Below are 21939 nucleotides of genomic sequence, written 5' to 3' on the forward strand. Positions count from 1 at the left end.
TGCACTCACTGTCACTCTGCACTCACTGTCACTCTGCACTCACTCTGCACTCACTGTCACTCTGCACTCACTCTGCACTCACTGTCACTCTGCACTCACTGTCACTCTGCACTCACTGTCACTCTGCACTCACTGTCACTCTGCACTCACTGTCACTCTGCACTCACTGTCACTCTGCACTCACTGTCACTCTGCACGCACTCTGCACTCACTGTCACTCTGCACTCACTGTCACTCTGCACTCACTCTGCACTCACTGTCACTCTGCACTCACTGTCACTCTGCACTCACTGTCACTCTGCACTCACTGTCACTCTGCACGCACTCTGCACTCACTGTCACTCTGCACTCACTGTCACTCTGCACTCACTGTCACTCTGCACTCACTGTCACTCTGCACTCACTGTCACTCTGCACGCACTGTCACTCTGCACGCACTCTGCACTCACTGTCACTCTGCACTCACTGTCACTCTGCACTCACTGTCACTCTGCACGCACTCTGCACTCACTGTCACTCTGCACTCACTGTCACTCTGCACTCACTGTCACTCTGCACTCACTGTCACTCTGCACTCACTGTCACTCTGCACTCACTGTCACTCCGCACTCACTGTCACTTCGCACTCACTGTCACTCCGCACTCACTGTCACTCTGCACTCACTGTCACTCCGCACTCACTGTCACTCCGCACTCACTGTCACTCCGCACTCACTGTCACTCTGCACTCACTGTCACTCCGCACTCACTGTCACTCCGCACTCACTGTCACTCTGCACTCACTGTCACTCTGCACGCACTCTCTGTTTCTGCACGCACTCTGCACTCACTGTCACTCTGCACTCACTGTCACTCTGCACTCACTCTGCACTCACTGTCACTCTGCACTCACTGTCACTCTGCACGCACTCTGCACTCACTGTCACTCTGCACTCACTGTCACTCTGCACTCACTGTCACTCTGCACTCACTGTCACTCTGCACTCACTGTCACTCTGCACGCACTCTGCACTCACTGTTTCTGCACGCACTCTGCACTCACTGTCACTCCGCACTCACTGTCACTCTGCACTCACTGTCACTCTGCACTCACTGTCACTCTGCACTCACTGTCACTCTGCACTCACTGTCACTCTGCACTCACTCTGCACTCACTGTCACTCTGCACGCACTCTGCACTCACTGTCACTCTGCACTCACTGTCACTTTGCACTCACTGTCACTCTGCACTCACTGTCACTCTGCACTCACTGTCACTCTGCACTCACTGTCACTCTGCACGCACTCTGCACTCACTGTCACTCTGCACTCACTGTCACTCTGCACTCACTGTCACTCTGCACTCACTGTCACTCTGCACTCACTGTCACTCTGCACTCACTGTCACTCCGCACTCACTGTCACTTCGCACTCACTGTCACTCCGTGTGTGTGTGTTTGGGTGTCTACATAGAGCCTCTGAACCCCGGCACCAATGCTCCTGCTGCGCTAATGGAGGCTACGGCTCTGGTCGGTGCATCTGATTAACGAAGGAACTGAGATTAGAGAAGGTTTAAACCTAGTTCATGGCTCTGGGCCCACGGCAATGGAGTACTGTAATGTTGCTGCAGCACCTGGCCTCGCGCTTGTTACATTAGGGACAAGCGTACGTTTTCCGGTCCAAGGTGCTTGAATGTGCAGAAATGGAAGCGAGTGACAACGAACTTCTGCTGCATGTCTAGCTGCCACAATCTGATCCGAGGATGCATGTCCATTTTTCTGTACTACACCGGACACTCAACACTCCTCACTGGAAAGCACAGGGAGCACATTTCCTTAAATAATGTAAGAGCAGAAAGGTATTCCATCATCAAACCTGCACCATTAAAGGCCCTTCCATGATGTTAGCGTTTCTGACTCCCCTAGCTCCGATACCCCTGTGTCACATCCTGTTCGGTGACACACTAGCTCCTCCGAGAAGAACAGATTTTCCGGGAAGTATTAAGGAATATCTGGTTCTAGACAAGAAAATATACAAAGGTACCATGTGCAGCAGACAGCCGCCTTGTGCCCTACAGCACATTACACTCTATGACGCAATGCAAAATGGAGGGGGCCCACAGGCAGAATTTGAAGAGGGCCCCTGAGTCTCCCGTATCTCACAGACAAATCTTGGCCTTCAGTGTGGGCTCACTGGAGGATTTGCAGTCACTCTGCACCAGAATTACGGCAGGGTGTACTTTATGCCCTTTTTACATTAACATAGTCCCTCATATTCAAAACTCCCTCTCCGCCATTCTTCATGTCTCTACATGAAGGAAATGATGTCTGGTGAATGTTGGAGCTGTTCAACAGGGCCTCAAATCACAGCAGCGCGTATATTGTAAAAGCGGTGCCAATTCTGGAGGATTGCATGCAATACGTGTCCCCTCTTTTTGTTGAACACGGTCCTCTGCCTACCTCCTTTAATCCCACTTGTAAAAGAAATATGTGCTGTTAACAGTGAAAACGAAAGCCGGTTGTGACAGTGACTGTAAGTGCTCAGAGAAAACCTGCATTGCAGCATCAGTGTTCTGATGCACCGAGTCCTCTCAGCACCTCAGCCGTCCCCGCTGCTCCAGCCGGATCGTGTTGTTAGAAAGATGAGCTCCGGAGCTCATCCCTTGAAAGGCCTTGCCTGATAATGCGCAGGTAACACCTAGCGTTACTGAAATCCGGAAGTGAGTTTGATCGCAACACAAGGCAATCCGCAAGTCCTTTGGAGAGGCAGTAGTGGCTGGCCACTGAAGCACACATAGAGAGAGGACATTTCTGCTCTTGCCCGCATCCAGAGATAGATGCACACGTATGCATGCACACCTCCGCGCCAGTCAGACGTGCGTACATTCACAACTACAGGTGCAACGTCATATACACACATTAACACACACACGGGCCACCTGTGAGGGAATTAAACTGTGTCAATGTCCTGAAGAATAGGCTCAGGGAGCAACTCTAACGTGTGTTATATAATGAGTTGCGAACTTACAATACAAACCAAATGGGCACCAGGGGCATAGTACAGGCCCCTTCAAGCGGGGGAGGGGGCACGGTTGAGGGAGGCAGGGGGCTCTACTCGAAACTAAATTAAGCGAGATCACGTCCCTCGCCTCACACCCCCACCACCTCCTTGCGAGCCGCTTACCTTGTGCATTCCCTCTGCTGGTCAGCACCGCGATGACTTTACCGGCGCACGAAAGATTCTTAAGACACTTTTTGTCTGTCTGTTTGCCATGAACATTCCGTGTCTTCTACCAGGAAGTCAGGCAGGCCGGGCGGGACAACCGGAAGTAGGAGGGCGGGAGCCTACCCCGCCTCCCACGGAAGAGCCGCGATTGTTTGGCGCACCGGAGCAGGCAGGAGCCTACCCTGCGCCCCGGTGCCGAAGAAGGGAAGAAGAGTCTTGCTGCCGGTGGGAGCCGCTGCACTGAGGATGCCGGTGAGTGGGGCGTCGCCTTGTTGGGGGGGGGCGGGGGGCATCTGTGTGCGCGCGCGCGGCGGCGGACTGTGTATGTGTGTGAGCGTGCATGTGTGTGTGTATGTGTATGTGTCCTGGAGTCTGTGTGTATGCGTGTGTGTGAGGGGGGGGGGTTGCCTGTCTGGGTGCCTGCGTGTCTGTGTAAGTGTAAATGCGTGTGCGTGTGTGTGGAGCCGAGAGGAGAGGGGCTGGTGTGTGTGGAGGGGTCTCTGTGTATGCGTGTAGGTGACGGGGGTGTGCCTGTGTATGCGTGTGTATGTGCGCATGCGTGAGTGCTGTGTATGCGTGTGGCTGTGATGTGCGCATGCGTGAATGTTGACGCGCGTGCACGCAGCTCAATCCACGCTCGTCACAGTTTTGTGTCCCTCATTCCCCCGTGTCAGCCGACTATAAGTCTCCGCCCTGGACGCATCCTTCGGATGCGAATTCCAGGGCGAGACCTAAAAATGTGGCGTTGTCTTGCTTATTAACAAACCTCTCCCACTCAATGTCTTGCACACATTGACAGATGAGAAATGAACAGATGTCTTGGCAAAAATAAGATTGGACCAGTCTCTGATTCTAGGCACTGCATATGACCTACTTACTAAAAGGTTTTCCTTCTTTGCCCTTTTATGTAGACTTCTGAACGAATTTGGATAAGCATGAGTAAATAGAAGAGAAGACCCAATCATAGATCACTCTGGCCCCCCTGATAAAGGTAATGCACATGACGTGATAAAGGACCAGGGTTTAGTGGATGCCCGGTGCTTTCTCACCCCCTGTCCATGGCACTTCTTCTAGGACAGACTTTTTTCTTATTCGAGGTCCACTACTCCACCTACCATTCCAGTCTGACATACCAACTGGGGGATTATCCAGTCACTGCCCGGTCTTACTCTTCCTTCAAATAGATGGCGGTCGACTGGTAGGAGGATGCTGAGGGTGTCCACCTACAACGAAACATCACCGGAGGACAAAGGCCTTCTAAGTGCACATGCCCATACATACCATACAGAAAACATGCCCTCAGTGACATCTTCCCAAAGCCTATCAGCTTCAGGTCAGGTAACTTGGAGGGGCCCCTTGATGAGGGACTCTGCACTCAAACCAAAGAATGCCCAGGCAGAAAGAAAACACATTTCTGATATCATAACAACCTAAACATTGCAGTATAATACCTCGCCTACTCCCTTTCTTTGCCAACAGTTGGAGGCAAGTAAATTTCCTCTGCATATCCATTAGATGAAATGTTATTAGACTTACAAACATCAAATAATCCCTATGCTTAATGGAGCCTTTTGGGAGGTAGACACATCACACTGCGCTATCTCCATAAAGCCATCATTACCGTGCTTCCCAAAGATGGCAAAGACCCATTTGACGGAGGTCGCTGTAGGCCCACAGTCTCTCTTAAAAGTGAGGACATTAAAACCCTGACTAAAATACTGGTGACTAGATTGGACAAAGTAATTATTTCCCTAATACACACCTCCCAGGTAGATTTAATTCTTGGGTGCTCATCCAGGAACCACTTGCACACCTTCTCTGGTTATACAAGAACCTGGACCGGTAAACATTAGACCGGTAAACATCGGATGCAGAAAAATCTTCATCCTGGTTGAATGGTCTTACCTCTTCAAAGTTTTAGACAGATTCGGGCTGAGAAGCCACTTCATAATCAAAGTCAAATAGCTATACCAAAACTCAGGCCCATTAACTTAACTGTGGAGGTTTTCTGTCACATAGCTTTTTCATTAGGTAGGGAATGAGAAAGGGTTGTCCTCTGTCCCTAATTCTGTTCCTCGTGGCCCTGGAACATTTAGCAATGGCACTCAGACACCATTCATATTAGTGACATGTCAGTCAACAGTACTACTGATAAGTCAGTCTTGTACGATGATGACGTACTTATTACTGTCACCGACCCTGCTAGGTTGCGTCCTTCCCTTATTAACCTCGTGGGTACCTTCTCTAAATTCTCTGGATATAAAGTAAATGTAAAGGTGATGCTCATGTCCCAGATCACCAAGACAGCCTGCATAGAGGGATTCCAATTCTGATAGGTACCTACAAGAATAATACACTTAGGGATCTTCTTGATTACACAAATATGGTGGAAGACAACCTTCTCCCACTTTTAACCAAAACTTGAAGTAACTTCGACAGATGGGCTGCTCTTCAACTGTCTCTATGGGGCCATCTACAGGGGATACAAATGATCATTGCACCCTGTTACAACCATATCTTCAGGATGCTTTCAATTCTAACCCCTGAAAAACTATTAGCGCAAATTGACTCGGTCATAAAAACCTTCAGGGCAGTAGCTGGGGAGGGGGAAGTGGTGGGTGGGAGGAGGAGGGGTCACAGGGGCCAGGCCAGCCTATATTTATTTTTGCATCCCATAAAAATGTACACTCTTGTGCCGTGTAGAGTCGTTGTCTTTAAACTGTCTGCAGGCAGGCCTCTTCATAATCAGGCTTGCTGGGGCATGCCATGCGTGGGGCAAGGGTTTAGGGCGGATTATGGGGCAGCATTTCCAAGCACTATCAGCTCAGAAATTGAAAATGAAAGTGAGCACTAAAGTTGCTGAATCTGTGCGTGCCCGTGCTTGTCTTTCTGTGCGATGAAATCAACACCTTCAGTAACAGACAAGCTGCTTCTCCCCCTCCCCACCAATCAAGTAGTGCCACAGAGCCTGAACAAGCCCTGCTGCGCAAGGCAACAGATTCAGTTACTGTGTGTCCCTAGTTTTCTCACCATGCTGGATGGTTATGGTGTTGTTTCAAATGCAAGCAGCTGAGCCCCACGTTTGATTTGCAACTCATGTGGTCGGCACCTTCCTTCAAAGCTGTACCAGGCTGTCAGCCTCACCAGGGCATGGATACTAAAACTGGTATGGACTCCTAAATTCCCTTTTTTAAGTTTCTACTCCCTCCCCCTTTTTTTAAGAATACTGACGTGTGTCAGATTAATTTACCAAATGACCACAGTATTTATTTAACACAGTGTATTACTCCACACCTGTGAGTAAGTTGGTCCTTTGGTGTCAAATGTGCTTTAGAAGAAGATAGTGGCTGAATTGCACAATCTGTTACCATAAAATATGGAGATCAAATTCTAGTTTCTGCCTTGAATAAATAGAGTGACCTTAATCAAATTACTGACCAGCTCCTAAGGCATGGTACTCACAAACATTTGCCCCCACAAAGAACTGTCTGTGAAATACTCGAGGGACGCATCGATGCCTGCATTGCGAGGGTCGGGTTGATGAAAGTTGGGTGTAGGGGGATGTAAAGTAGATGCATGGTGCGGACAACAAACCAGGCCTTCGTGTAACTTCTGTCTGACACCAACACTCTATACTCAGCTGGTGGCTGAATTGCAACATGTGAAATCTGAAAACCTGTTAACAGTCCTGGCTTCTTCACTTAGCACAATTGTGTGTTCCTAGGTAATTGGTTGACTTCACTTTGCCTCCAAATTCTTCATTATAACATACGAGATTCCCTAAAAATATACACGTTCAGGGGGTGTGATGGACAAAGCCTTCTCTTTTGTTGTGTTTAATAACAATAATGTTGTTATAGTTATATATAAACCAAGGCTACTCACACGGTGCACCTAACAAATGACTTGTCTATTAGTTCCCTAATGGCATTGTTTCCAGAATAGTGGTGGCAGGAATATTTCTAAGATCATGTTTGAAAACAATCACTGCTACTAAATGCCTCTTAATGTTGGGATATTATCTAATCTAGTAAGGTAAAACGCTCATGCATGCTAATAAACTACACCTTTTTAAAGTTTGCTAAGAGTTTATTATGTTTTAACATGTTTAGTGCAAATTGTCTTCAACACAAAAGGTGATCCTAAAGATACGTTGTCTAGGAGGCATTCTGTTCTTCTATACTGGTACTTTAGTTAACGTGTAAAAAAAAGGTATGCCCATTTGTTTCACAGCTTCCTGAATGTTCCTGCTCTGTCAAGTGAACAGCAGCCCAGTGCTGCTGTTCACAGAGGGGCCGCATTTAGAATTCAGGAGGGCCACATGCGGCCCCTGGGCCGTACTTTGAGTATCCCTGTTCTAAGGTGTCAAAACGCAGAATGGTCACACCAGTAGTCCGTCTTCTAAAGCACCCATCCTGGCCCCAAATGACAATAATGTACCAATGCCTGCCTCCCTAGTTTGTGCCATCAGAAAGAAGCATATATGCCTTCCGTCCACCACATCCCAAGCCCTTCAGCACTCCTCTGACGAACATCACCTGTGCAGTGATCACTGGTATCGGCTCCTGACTTCCTACAACTTTATACATTTTTATTTTAAAGAAAGACATCTTTTGTATGATTAATTTACCTTGTGATCAGTGTATTTATTTAACACAGTGCACTATTTAATTATTTGTAGAATTAAACTAAATCACTCTCCTTTGATGTTAAAGGTAAAATGGAAGAAGATGTCAATCCAATAACTAAATAGCACATTGTGTAACCAGGAAACCTGGGGTCCATGCCTTTACCAAGTTGTGCGATCGTAGCCAAATCCCTTTATTTCACTGTTTAGCATTATCCCTGCATATCATGTTTGAGAGCACATTGATGTAATCCAGTTCGGTATGTGACCTACAAAATGTTCTCTTATGTATTGTTTAATCATTGCAATGTTGCTCATCTACCACAACAATATAGGCCATTTATAGGGGAGTGCATAGCATCTGAGCGGTCTCTTAGCTTGCTTGTGGCATCATGTTACAGTGGTAACCTGGTGGGCTGAGAAAGCAGTTCATGAATGTATCTATGGACATATTTAGAGGTTTTCATTTTTAATAAATGTCACTGAATACAGTGATCTAATTTTATCAAAACCCTTCTAAATTTGTAAAACTTCATCATGTTTTTACACATTTGTTGTATAATTTACACAAGAAATTACACAACAAACGTGTATTAGCACTTAGGTAAAAGCCAGATCCTCGAGCTCAGCTTGACTCACTTGTCCCTTTTAATTTGCAGTCTTGTCTGTCTCTAATCATGACTTCATCCATGCTTACATGAATGCTTTATGCAAGATGGCAATACAATATTACTTTTAGGAGCATAACTTTAGGATGTACAGCATTGCTGAAGGTTAGATGTTTACAACGTTTGCTTGATATTGAAGAGTTGTAATAGTTATTTATATAGCGCTTTTAATGCCCATTGTGAGACCCAAAGTACTGATGGCCCAGATGCATTATTTCTATAGCGCCTCATACCCCGGGCAAAATCATCAAGCGCTTCGATTTGCTTTGTGTTCCTGAGCACACTTTGGAATGCATCGTTGGAAGGGGATAGCTTGTTGTTTGACCTATGCGGGATATATCGAGGAGGCTGTGAGGTTTGATGGAGTGGAGTGTTGCTGCGCATAAGCATGGGTACTGCAGAAATGCCGATCAGTGGGGTTTCATCGTGGTGTATGAGGATTCGAAGCATTGACAGCTCTGTTGCATCATCAAGAGGTATTATATGGAATCTCCCAGGAGCAAGAGGTAAGCAAAACAATGCAGACACTCTTGAAGCGCCACCCGGTAGCATCATAGAAATCACAGTAGGAGACACTGTTAATTTAACAGGGGTGTTATAGGTCTACCCATGAACGCCATAGAAGCAATGGAAAAACTACCCATCGGAGGCATTGTTTAAACATCAGGGGCCTCATTTATGAGAAATGACGCATCGCTGCGTGAAAGCAGCGATGCGTCACTTCTCAGTGCACACTCCTTGGGACATTCCTGATGCATCATATTTAATGTATGACGCATCATGCCGCAAGGAGTTACAGATACGTCAGTATTTCTGACCTATCTGTAAGCGCAAAAGTGACGCATTGCTGGAGCGTGTCACAAAAGTGACGCAACTCCAGCAATGCGTCCTTTCACATGGGGCAAGCCCCATGTGAAAGGGCCTGCATCAGTCTTACGCCTGCTGTGAGGCAGGCGCAAGATTTTGACGCAACGGCGTCCTAAAAGTGACGCAGTGAAATCTCACAGATTTCACTGCGTCACTTCTACGACCTTCCTTGCGTCAATACGCCCCCTTGCATACATTATACCTGGCGCAGGTATAATGTAGCGCAGGGGTTTACAAAGTGACGCATCTACCTAGATGCGTCACTTTGTAAATATGGCGCAACAAGGCGCATTTGTTACGCCACTGGTGCGTCACAAAAAGTGACGCACCGGCAGCGTAAAAGTGACGCACAGCCTCATAAATGAGGCCCCAGGTACTTTATTTGGAGACAGACCGAAAGCGACAGAGGTGTGACCCATTACAGACACTGCTAAACCCCCCAAGGACTATTATATAGAGACTGCCTAGGAGCAAATGATGAGAAACACATTGAGGGCGCTGTTAAACCAGCAAAGCAATTATGTATGATATTCAAAAAAGATTAAATAGAGAGTGGCTGAGGGTTGGGTAGGAGAGACGAAGAGCAGAAGAGAATGGGTTTATTGCCCATCACCCTCCCAGAGCCAAATGGTTAATGCACCATTGGAAGATGCTCTCAACAGTCCACCCTCATTTGTATGCCGCACTGGAGGCCTGTATAGAAGACGATCAAATAGCTGTAAGAAAGCGAAGGGGGGAAGGGGCGAGGCCAGAAGAGAGAGGGGTAGTCCCAGACAACACCAGAGGAAGGACTCCAGTAGTTTGAGAAAGTTAAAGAAAGTGAGAGACCAGGAGATACAGAAAACAAGACAAAAAGAGCATGAGATAAGAGGGAGAGGGAGCGAAAAACAATGGGAAAGGAAAGGCAAATGAAGGGGACAGAGAGGTGGAAAAAAGAATTAACCAAGTAAAAAGAAGATGGAACAAATTTAGAAAAAAAATAAAGATCTATAGTACAGGTAGGAATATTGTTAAATGTTCTTGTTTTGACTTACAAGGGAGCCTAAGTAGATTATTTCGTACTCGACCTCAAAATAGGGGCTCTTCGGTTTCTTTCAGGATGAAGTGTAGCTAGCCTTTCACTGGTGAATGAGGGGCTCTGTCCAAAGCCTCCTCCTGGTCCTAACAGGGCCAAACAAGGGATTCACCACAAGGCAGCCAAAGAATACTCTGGCAGTGGGATGATCTGGGGGAATATGAAGAGCAAAGCATTACTTGTACAGCACAGGAGAAAGAAGGTGGAATAAATAGAAAGCCCTGGTACAATGCTCTTTATTTTATTCTACCAACGTTTTGCTGTACATGGAATGTCAAGACTCATCACAGTTTCCTTAACTTTAGTCTTCCTGATGTTTTCATGCAGTGCTAAGTATTTCGCCTATTTTTTTACAAGCCATTTCACCTAGAGGATTCTCTTTATCAGTTTCCAGGTCCATCTGTATGTGTTTTTCTCTGTTATGTTTATGGACTAGGACTGTGTGTTTCGTCGTGGTTTGATTTTTCTGTTTTCTTTGTATTTTCGCAAGGCTTTAAGAGCAGGATGAGCCTTGTGATCTTGTTGCCCTCACCATAACTTGTCTTGAAGGTTGTGAATCATAGAAATAGAGCCTCCTTCAAATGAGAGGTGATGTGAGAGCAGGGTGCTGAAGCTGGATTGAATGTGAATGGGTACCATGACTCACAATATTCAGTGAAATGAGAATCCATCTGCTTTACACTCAACTCCCTTTAGTGATTGGGGAAGTACAGTGTTGTAGTACAAAAGTGGGATTCATCTTTGAGAACCTAGATAATGGTAGACACTCTCTACTAGGAGAGTTTGATCATTCATGCTATATTTCAGCAAGCCATCCATGATGCATTCAATCTCCTGGCTTTATTTATTGTGTCGAATTGGCTCCCTCTCAGGGCACACTCAGCCATTCAGCCCTCTTAGAATAGTAATCTGAGTATAATTAAATTGGGAAATAATAAAATCTGATATTTACAACATTTTGAATTTGAATCTGCAAAACTGCAGTCCAGGGTGTGTTGGAAAGTGGATTATTAGTAGGATGGATGGTAGCCCACCACATGAAGTAATGATACTAAATGATACCAAATTGACAAACATCCAATAAGGGAAACTGGAATTTAAAAAAAGTTTTAAATATAAATAGCACCAAAAGTGACGACTGCGAGCAACTGGTCGTGCTAGACAGGACAGATATGATTTGAGTGCGATTCAGATGCAGTGACCTAGTTCATATCTGTCGAACAGTTACCTCCCAATGTCAACAGCCTTTCAGTGAAAGCAGGCTGTGGACTGGAGCAGAAAGAAGTAGCTCAACCTCAACGGTTTATGGTATTGAACATGAGCCTCTGCAAAACCACTGGTTTATGCAGGAAAACTTCTGGTGGGAGAAGTTCACATTTTTGCTCTCTGGAGGTCTTCAGTGTCGATAGGAGTTTCCTTTGACAGCATTGCTAAAGAAGCCGGGGTTGGCAACCAAGGAGGGCTCAGCACTGATGGATTCCAGTGTCAAAAGGAGAACGTAGCTGGAGCTGTGGTAGAGTCATACCCACTAGCCATGCACCCTCGCAGGATCGGCTGACAGGTTGGCCCTGGTCTCTCAACAGTTTTTCAGACAAAAATTTAGCAAAAGGTTTGTAAGTCCCCATACTTTAATGTTAATCAGCTGGCTCGAATAGAGACCTGGGGAAGATATAAGGAGGTGGTCTCCAGCCTCTTGTTACAACTAAAACAAGTTTCAGGGGTGAGGTTACTGAAATTATTTCATAAGCTCACAAGATGGTGGATTTTATGAGAGAATTCTTAGGGCATAACAGAAGCAGAAATTTCGGATGGAGTAGTTTAGAACTACATGTCCCATGAATCTTCGAAGAGGTCAGTTTCTCTATACCGTTTTGTTATTAATAACTCACGATAACCTGGATGAGCTATAAAAAGAGCGTCCAGTTGAGGAATGAGGCAAATTATTCCTTATCTGGATCCTATATGGTACTTCTGCTGTTTTCCTGAAAATCCTTGTACTGGTGAGGTGGTAAGGGTTCTTGCAACAAAATGGCTTAATGGAAACTTGCACCAATTCCTGTTAATATATTCTAGAAGTCTAAGTCTGTGCTTTATCCGTGACATTCTTAAAGTCTATCTATGCTTTCTCCGTGACATTTGAGTAAAGATTTATCAACTAAGTGCTTTCAAATACATTGCAGATTTTCCGTAAGACTGTATTTAATTATATTCATTTTGACAGAGTGTTTTCTTTTACATTCCCAAGTTCCTCAGTTTGAAATCAGATAAAACTATAATTGGTGTGAAGATCTCCATAGGAAGTCATACATCTTTGGAGGAGTGAATTATTTGCTGACTTGCTTAAACTGTGAGGACATGGAAGTAAGTGCTTAATTAAATCAAGAGATGAACTTGCTTTCTACAAACTACATCTTGAAATAGCACTGCTTTATCTATTTTTCCAGATCCTGAGTTCATATTATTGAAAACATAATGGAGAAATAACTTTTTCTTATGGTCCTTCATGTATGATTAAATAGACCAGGAGTGTTTACCAGAAGTAATTCATTTTTTTGGTACAAGAGCTGTGTTTGGAAAAAGTGTTCTCTCATGAAGATTTTCACATTTGGTTTCTTTTGTGTTTTTTGTTTGACTAAAATTAACAGGGGGTCAAGTGGAGTCCAGGAACTTTGGTTCCTTGTGAGACAAAGTTTCTCACAGTATAAATAAATTACATCTACTTCTTATTTATTTAGCTTGGTCATTAGAGAAGCATAAGGACACACATACTACTTTTGAAACAGCCTCTTCCTCAGCCTTGAATTACAAGAGCAAACATATTCTTTTGTTTTGTTACAGCTAAAGCTTAAGGTATAGGGAACGATTATGCAATGTTACATCGCATGCTCTATAACGCATGCCATTACAACGCGGTCGTTGTAACGACCGTTTTGTTACAACGCAAGCCATTACATTGCAGGTCGTTTCTACGACTTACTGTAGGGGGCGTGCTGGACTTAGGAATAGTATAACTCACTATTCCATCTCCAGTGTGTGCAACAGTAGGGAAGGTGTTGAAATAGTACATTATACTATTCCTTAGTTTTGTGCACCCCTACAGCAAGTCGTAAAACGACTTGCGTTGTAGTGGCTTGCGTTGTAACAAAGCGGTTGTTGTAACAACCACGTCATAATCACATGCATTTTAGCGCAAGCAATTTAAATGCTGTTTCCCATGGGGAACATATTTATTATGTTAAACAATGTGTGGAGTGATTAATGTATGTTGTGCTTATTCCAAGTCTCCTTCACAGCTTTTCCCTTCCCTTTCCTTCCCTCACTTAATCACCTAATATTCTGGGCTATAACAGCAGACGGAATTAAGGCTATCGAGAGGTGGACCCTATAATGCATCAAACTGATCCTGAGGGCATTGATCGTCATTGTTACAGCTCTATAATCAGCTGATTGATAACTTTTTCCTCACCCCTGCGAGGGAATCCACCAGAACACGTTGGCAGATCAAGTGACAGTGAGAATATACCCTGGAGGACTGGGCGAAACTCCTGAGCACTGATGATACTTTACTCTGGGAGGCAAAATGAAAGTTCACTTACATTAAGATCCTTCATAACTGATATTGAACTCCTCAGAAATGTCACATGTCTGGTCTTCTCCCCCACAACATTTGCTGGAGATGTAAGGAAGTGGGTTGTGACCCCCCACTCATTCTCTGGATCTGTCTGGCTCTGGCTTCATATAGGGCCGCTGTGTGGCCAATGGTGGGGCCTAGATCTTAACTACAGACTTCTCCCCAATATGTCTTTTCCTCCTCCACTATATGGATTGCACAGTACCCCCGAACATGCTCAATCATGGCTAGCGATTGACTTGGCCATGGCTAAGACATCTATATTACGTCACTAGAGGGAGTCAACCCTCCCGACCCTTTCAGAATGGCTGCCTAACTCGAAATGGGTTACAGGTTATCCAGTTTACCTAATTTATGTTAAAGCATATTTTGAAAAATGTCTGAAGGAAAAAAGGGCACAAACAAACGAAATTCTCTTTGGGCGAATCCTCTGAACTGTGCATACCATGATGAGCACTGCACAACTTAATTTCACTTAATTACAATGAAAGCACCTAGCAGGAAAAAGGTAGAGATTTCATAGGGTTAAGTCAGCTTCTTAACAAATGTATATGGGATACTGTATCATATTGGTCCAAGTCTTACAATGGGAAGTGTAATTTGTGTTAAGAATGCCTAACAAGGTAAACTATGTATTATTTGAGTAAGAACTTAACATTCAAATATTTTCAATATTTACATCAATGCAATTTTTTAAACACCTTTATTAAAGTGGACCAAGTTATACACAGCTTTACGCCTACAACCCTCCGGGCCGGCAAAGCGACACGGATGTAATAATGCATACAGACCACAAACCGTACATGCGAAGTACACAGCCCTATGCCGTCAACCCGGGGGTACGGCAGCGCTACATCACCTTACCATGGTTCGACCCCCCATAGACCACTGCCAACACAATGACGATGTATCTGAGAGTATCTCGAAGCTCATGGAAGGAATGTTACGTAGGTCGTACGCCGTGAATCTGGGAATGTAGGTGCATTTTTTATTTTATCCCCCCTCCCCCCCTACGGAAACCTGCCCATCCCCCCATATGCAGAAACAAGTAGAAAACTCCCCTGGAACTCCCCCTACCCCTCCCCCTCTCTCACAGTATCCCGCCTGTGCACTGCTCCGGCTGCTACTGAATTTGCCATGTGTCAGTCTTTGTGTTGGTGTCCCCCTCTCTCGACCCTGGTGTGGCTCCCACTGTAAGGCCTGGGAATGTGCCCACCTGTCCCTTCGTGTGACCACCCCTCTATGCTAGCGCCCGCTCCACACCCCGGGACAGCCAGGTTTCAATACTCCACCCAGCCGTCGCCCTGTCTCTCCTATCCCTGTATCTCCATCCTCGACTAAGATCCTGCGACAGAGGTATAGTGGAGTCATCTATTGTGTAACCCCCTCCTCCTCCCGCTGCGCATCCCCCGTGTCCCCCCTAGTGGTCCTGAAGATGTTGTATAGTCCCCAGAAGTTCTTAGGTCTACTAGTGGGGGGGAGGAGTTCGCTGTAATGTTCCGCCTGTGTGCAGCAGTATACCATGTCCCTGGCCCATCTCTTTTTTGTCGGGGTCGGGCCCCTCATCCAGCACTGCGCCACTGTACGCCTCGCCAACAGTAGACCCATGTCCGCCAACCTTCTACACGCTACCGGCAGGGGTTTCGAATAGCCCAGCAGGGCCAACGCCGGATCTACCGGCAGTTCATGGTCCAGTATCTCGCTTAATTCCGAAATAACCGCCACCCAGAATTCATATAGCCTGCGGCAGCCCCACGCCGTATGTAGGAAGTCTGCCACCGGAGCGTGGCAGCGCTCGCATTCAGGGGATTGTCTAAGGCCATAGCGATGCAGGCGTTCCGGAGTATAATAAACTCTTTGCAGGAATTTAAAGTGTACCAGCCTGTGGCGACCGTTCAGGGATAGCTTCCTAGTGTTGGCACAACAGTACGCCCACATCGAATCATCTATGTCCATCTCGAGGTCGACTTGCCAAGCCAGTCAGGATCTGGAAGGCTCCTGTGCTCTGCATGACACACTGCTCTTGTATAGATGTGTCGTCAAGTGTCGTGGGGACGCCGTCGCTATGACGTACGAGAGTTCTGGGATGTCCGGTGGCTCGGCTAGATCTGGGCCCAGGATGTCTCTCATGGCACTCCGAAGTCTGTGGAACTGGAACCGCTGTAACAGAGTTGGGCCCTCAGCGCCCTGGGTGATCTGGTCCCACGTTTTTACCTTGCCATCCTCAAATAGGTCCCCCGCTGACTTAAGCCCCAGCTCATGCAGCGCTCTGGGTACGTTCCTGTCCCCAATAGGAGCCAGCCACTGCAGCCACTCCACCGCCATCGCAGGGGAGTATGGTAGCACTTCCTCCCTCGCCTGTAGCAAGGCGTTCCAGGCGTGTTTCGTAGCCGTGATCGAGTCTAAAACGCCCACTCTACGGTCAACCGGGGTACAGATTGTGGCCGGAAGTGGAATTGGCTCCGCAAAAAGTCGCTCCATCCGTACATGCGGGATGTTATCATCACCATGAATCCATGTGTGCAGGTGTGCAGCCTGGGCCACTCTATAATACCTCTCCAGATCCGGCGCACCCAGGCCACCAAGAGCACACGGGAGTGTAAGAGTGCTCCATGGGACCCGTGGTTGTCTGCCCCCCCAAGCCAAACGGATCATGAGTTTTGTTAGGTTTCGAAAGAAGGCCTTCAATAGAATGATGGGCAGTGTGTTGAACAGGAATAAAAAATGCGGGAGAATCACCATCTTCATGATGGCTAGGTGGCCAATCAAGAAAAGCGGGAGCTTACACCATCTGTCCACGTCGTCCTCACACTTACTGAAAGCCACCCCATAGTTTTCATTGAAAAGCACCTCTGGATCAGCGTGGATCGGGGAACATCACTTACAACGCATTTATTACAACGCACTACCATTACAACGCAACCATTACAACGCAAACCATTACAACGCATTGCGCTGGGGGGCGCTCTAGGATAGGGAATATATTTAATTTACTATCCAACACCTTCCCTACTATCCACGGGGACTGGAGTTGGAATAGTAAATTAAATAAATCACTATCCAGCGCTTAAAAGCACTATGCGTTGTAGTGGTATGCGATGTAAAAACCGCGTTGTAACAGCAGGCGTTGTAATAGCCTGCGTTGTAGTTACACCAATCCGCATGGATCATTATGCCAAGATACCGTACCGGGTCCGCCGACCAACGTAACGGGAATTCCATGTCGAAGCGATCCGTCAACGGGTTCAAGGGAAACGCCACTGATTTCTCCCAATTGACCTTTAGGCCCGAGAGGGCTCCAAAGCACACTACCTCGCGGAGAACCGGCGAAAGGTTGTATTCCGGATTGCGAACATACAGTAGCATGTCATCCGCATACGTTGAAATAACTATTTTGTAGGACGGAAAGCTAACTCCCCTGTGCCAGTGATACTCTCGCGAGCACGCGAGCGGTTCAGCCACGAGAGCGTATAACAGCGGAGACAGGGGGCAGCCCTGCCTCGTGCCTCTGCTAATGGGGAATGGGTTCGAGACCTGATCTCCTAGTCGAACCCTAGCCACTGGCTGCCAGTACAGTGCGCCGATCATTTGTAAAAACTGCTCCCCCAACCCCATGCGGCGCAAGACCTTCAGCATGAATGGCCATTCGACAGAGTCGAACGCCTTTTCCATGTCCAGGAAGATAGCGACGGCCTTCGCATCCTGACGCACATGCTGCATGGTACCTAGCACCGTGCGTATATTATAGGACAAGTTTCGTCCCGGTACAAATCCGGACTGATCTACATCAATTTAATGTGTTTTCCACCAGAACACACTTTTTCACATTTTGTTGTTTTCCTGTGATGCTGTCCCTTTTTGCATATCTTTGGGACTGTGAGCAGTTTTAACTGCAAAAACGAAACTTTTCAGTTATATAAATCTGTCAACTTAGCATTCACAAGGAGATGATGGATGGAGCGCTGAAACTTTTCAGACACTCCCCCTCCGTCGCAGATCTGGGTTGAATCAATCATGGGACCCAGCCTGGCTGTTGAGGGGTGTTACCTCGAAACTGGCCCCAGGATGCTTGTTTTCGGTCCAGGGAAGACCTGGCTGTCAGTTCGGACTGGACAGTTCCCATGAGGAACAGGGTAAAGACTGATTTGCAAATGGCTGGGTCTGAACTGGGGTGGAGAAGTGAGCTAAAGAACAATGGTGGAGTCAACCCTGATCGGTGACTGGGGGTGAGTGTCTGAAATGTTTTAACACTCCGTCCATCAACTCCTTTTATTTGCTTTGTTCACCCTAAGTTGGCGGGTATGCACAGACTTCATTCCCTTGCTCACTTTGCCACTGGATTCAAGCTACCCTGGCTAATGGCGGGTCTTACCCAGGACGTGGTCCCGGGATGCTTGTTTTTGGTCCAGGGAAGGCCTAGCTTGGCAGTTCAGATTGGACTGTTTCCATGAGGAACAGGGTCAAGACTGATTCGAACATGGCTGGGTTAGAACTGGGGTGGCGAAGTGAGCCAAAGCACAATGATGGATTCAACTTAGATCTGTGACTGGGGGTGAGTGTCTTAAAAGTATCAGTTCTCCGTCCATCATCATCTTTTGTTTGCCAACACCATTACTTACCCAGTTGCCAGTGGGTTGAATGGCCCTCAGCTCATTGGCTACTTACGTAAAAGAGGATTTGTAGTCTGTTCCATCTATCCATTGCCACTCCTCTTCTTCGTCCTTATCCGTGAGACCAATCCAATAGCGCAGCTCAATAGTTTTGCTTGTGATGAAGTTCTGTAAAGAATGTGAAAGAAGCCATGAGATTTCAGTGAATTACTCCATTTGTTCAAAAAAAACGTCAAGATCGATAACACGGACATGCAGCCTAGTCTAATGATGGCATATCTGTCAATAAACATCCATGGCAGCAGCATTAGGCTTCCTCCTTGAGTAGGAATGTGCGCTCCACAAATGCCTGCTTTATTATTTTATTTCTCACAAAGATTAATTTTATACCAGTCAATCTTCTAGGAATTACGTAGAATGCAACTGAGGAGGCACCCAACAAAATGGCTTAATGGAAACTTTGGGGGGGGGGGGGTTAAACAAACCATTCTGTCCAATTTTTCTTTAAAGAATACAAAAAAACATTATAGGTGGACTGCTTGAAGTAATCGCAGCCACTGATAGTTACTCAGAGGTGGATGGTGGGCTTTTATATGCCCACCATCCACTCTCCCATTTGCAACTCAGCCCTGGTCCTGCTCCACTTAGAACAATCAAGCCAAATCTACCAAGCCATGTCCTCTCTGAGCCAACACAAGCAGCAACCTGAAATCAGTTTTGACCTAGTTTGGACACTCCTGTCAGAGTGGCTTGCTTCCACTGGCACAGTGAACCCAGGACCTAAGTCTGGACATATCCATCACACGGATGTATGACGTTACAACGCATACCATTACAACTACCTACCATTACAACGCGACCATTACAACGCATACCATTACAACGCATAGCGCTTAGAGGTGCTGGATAGTGGTAAGTATAATTTACTATTCCAACTCCAGTCCCCGTGGACACTAGGGAAGGTGTTGGATAGTAAATTAAACTTATTCCCTATCCTAGAGCGCCCCCCAGCGCAATGCGTTGTAATGGTATGCGTTGTAAAAGTTGCGTTGTAATGGTAGGTAGTTGTAAAAGTTGCGTTGTAACAGGTGTATACCCCATCACACTTAAGGTGTCACAATCAAGAATACAAAAAACATGCTGGGTATAATGCTTGAATATATCTCAGCCACTGGTAATTTCTCGGGCCACATTAGAATCCATTGATGTTTTTTGCCCACTATATATCCTCAGATTCAAATGTTTTAAAGTAGGGGTCACTGTCTCTTTCACTGATGATAGGCATTTTCTTCTATCGGTAACTAGTGCTGTTAAAGGCATTCAACCACCATGTAGCTCCCTTTACCTGTTCTTCCTCACTGGTGATGACAGCCAGGGTCGCGTTCCTAGATTCGCACTGCATCTTTCCAGCCATCCAGTTGGATTTCACATTCAAGAACAAATAGCAACTCCCACCATAATACTCCCAGGCTTCAGGGCCTGTCCCGCACGGATTAGCTGGCAACACAGAAGTGACATTTGAAAGAATGATTAGTGTAGCATCCTCCCAGTCTGGATACTCACCAACGACAATGCCACACACCGAGCTTACAGCCTTATTCATCAAGCCGAAATCGGCTCGCAAAGGGCCAGATTCTGAGAATCTGGCCCTTTGCAAGCGCTATTTTTGCATTTGGGATTCATCATCCCAAATGCAAAAATCGGTAATAGCGATTTCGCAATTTTGCGAGGAATTACATTTAAGGAATCTCTATTTGAGAGTCCTTAAATGCAATTCATCATCCATTTAAAAATTGCGAATTCGCAATTTCGGCCCGCTATTTACCGCGAGGTCAAACCTCGTGGTAAATAGCGAAATCTTGGAAAAATGCTTTTAAAAGCATTTTTCTAAGTTGCATGTTGCACACGCACATGTCCTTTGGACATGTGTGTGCGCAACACCTGTTTCAATTTGCATTTAGGGGTGCTACAGGGTGTCCTTTGGACACCCCTGGCACCCTTTCGTTCGCTATCTTATTTGCGATTAGCTAATTGCTAATCGCAAATAAGGAATACTCCCCATTCATTCCTATGGGCCTTTTGGAGTTATTCCTTATTTGCGATTAGCAATTTGCTAATCGCAAATAAGGATTGTGTAGGAATCGCAATTCTTTTTGCGATTCCTACATGAATCCCGTTTTCCTTATGAATCGCTATTATAGACTCGCAAAACGGGTCTATGATGAATCAGGCTGTTAGTATACACATGTCTTTAATCTTCTGCGTGTAACCGCAAACTCAACATTCTAAACCTGCATTTACTTCACTACGCTCTATAGCTTACATCACAGTTCTATGTAGTCCATCAGAAGCCACTAGGGTTCAGTTATTTTATCTCACACAACACTACAATTAATGAAAATGGCCCATTAATATTAGAAGCTCTATAAAGCGTATTTCATAGCATAATGCTACATACTGCAGAATAGCCAAGCATATCATATCATTGTCCTACCAAAACAGTGATATATTTAGCAAAGGCCAATTAGAACAAAGACAATAAAAACGACCTCATTACGAGGTAAACGGATGCGGACCTGTTAGTGTTGTGGCCATATATGGTGCCCATAATTATGGTCTGGCCCAATATTTTTATTTTTGCTTAGACATATCTCCTGCACACTTAGACAGCACTCCTGGTACTGCTGGATCTTTCGGCGGCCTTCGACACGGTCGACCACAAGATCTTAGTCGACCGTGTCGAACGACTGGGGGTCCAGAAAACTGCTCTGGACCTGCTTGTATCGTTTCTGGCCAATAGATCACAAGCAGTATCTCTAGGACCCTACCAATCATCGAAGGTGTCTCTGCCGTGTGGGGTCCCTCAAGGCTCATCCCTGAGTCCGACACTATTTAATATCTACGTGTCGGACCTTGCAAATGTCATCAAAGCATTTGGGATGAGCCTGACCTCCTACGCCGATGACACCCAATTGGTACTGGCTATCAAAGGGGACGGGGAGGAAGTGGCCAATCGATTCACGAGAGGAATGATGGCAATAGGTGACTGGATGGCCACGAATTGTCTGAAACTCAATTCAGAAAAAACTGAAGTGGTCATCTTCGGTCACCTCTCCCCGGGCTGGTCACCTGTCTGGTGGCCACCATCTTTCGGTCCCCCGCCGAGTCCAGCTAGCAAAGTGAGAAATCTAGGCGTCATCTTCGATGCTGGCCTCAATTTTATGGCACATGCGAATAAAACTGCGGCTTCAGCTCAT

General features: G+C 46.2%; 1 protein-coding gene across 1 annotated transcript in view; it reads right to left on the minus strand.

Annotated features, from left to right (window-relative positions):
- LOC147750532 (C-type lectin domain family 10 member A-like) overlaps positions 1 to 21939 on the minus strand; it is a 171700-nt gene that overhangs the window by 20025 nt on the left and 129736 nt on the right. Inside the window, exons 7-8 of the mRNA XM_086929586.1 lie at positions 20028 to 20179; positions 18738 to 18850 (exon numbers count right to left, since the gene is read on the minus strand). Of these exons, the coding sequence (XP_086785712.1) occupies positions 18738 to 18850; positions 20028 to 20179 (265 nt within the window). The remainder of the gene's footprint in view (positions 1 to 18737; positions 18851 to 20027; positions 20180 to 21939) is intronic.

This window comes from Lissotriton vulgaris, chromosome 1_1, assembly GCF_964263255.1.
Source record: "Lissotriton vulgaris chromosome 1_1, aLisVul1.2, whole genome shotgun sequence".
Lineage (NCBI taxonomy): Eukaryota > Metazoa > Chordata > Amphibia > Caudata > Salamandridae > Lissotriton > Lissotriton vulgaris.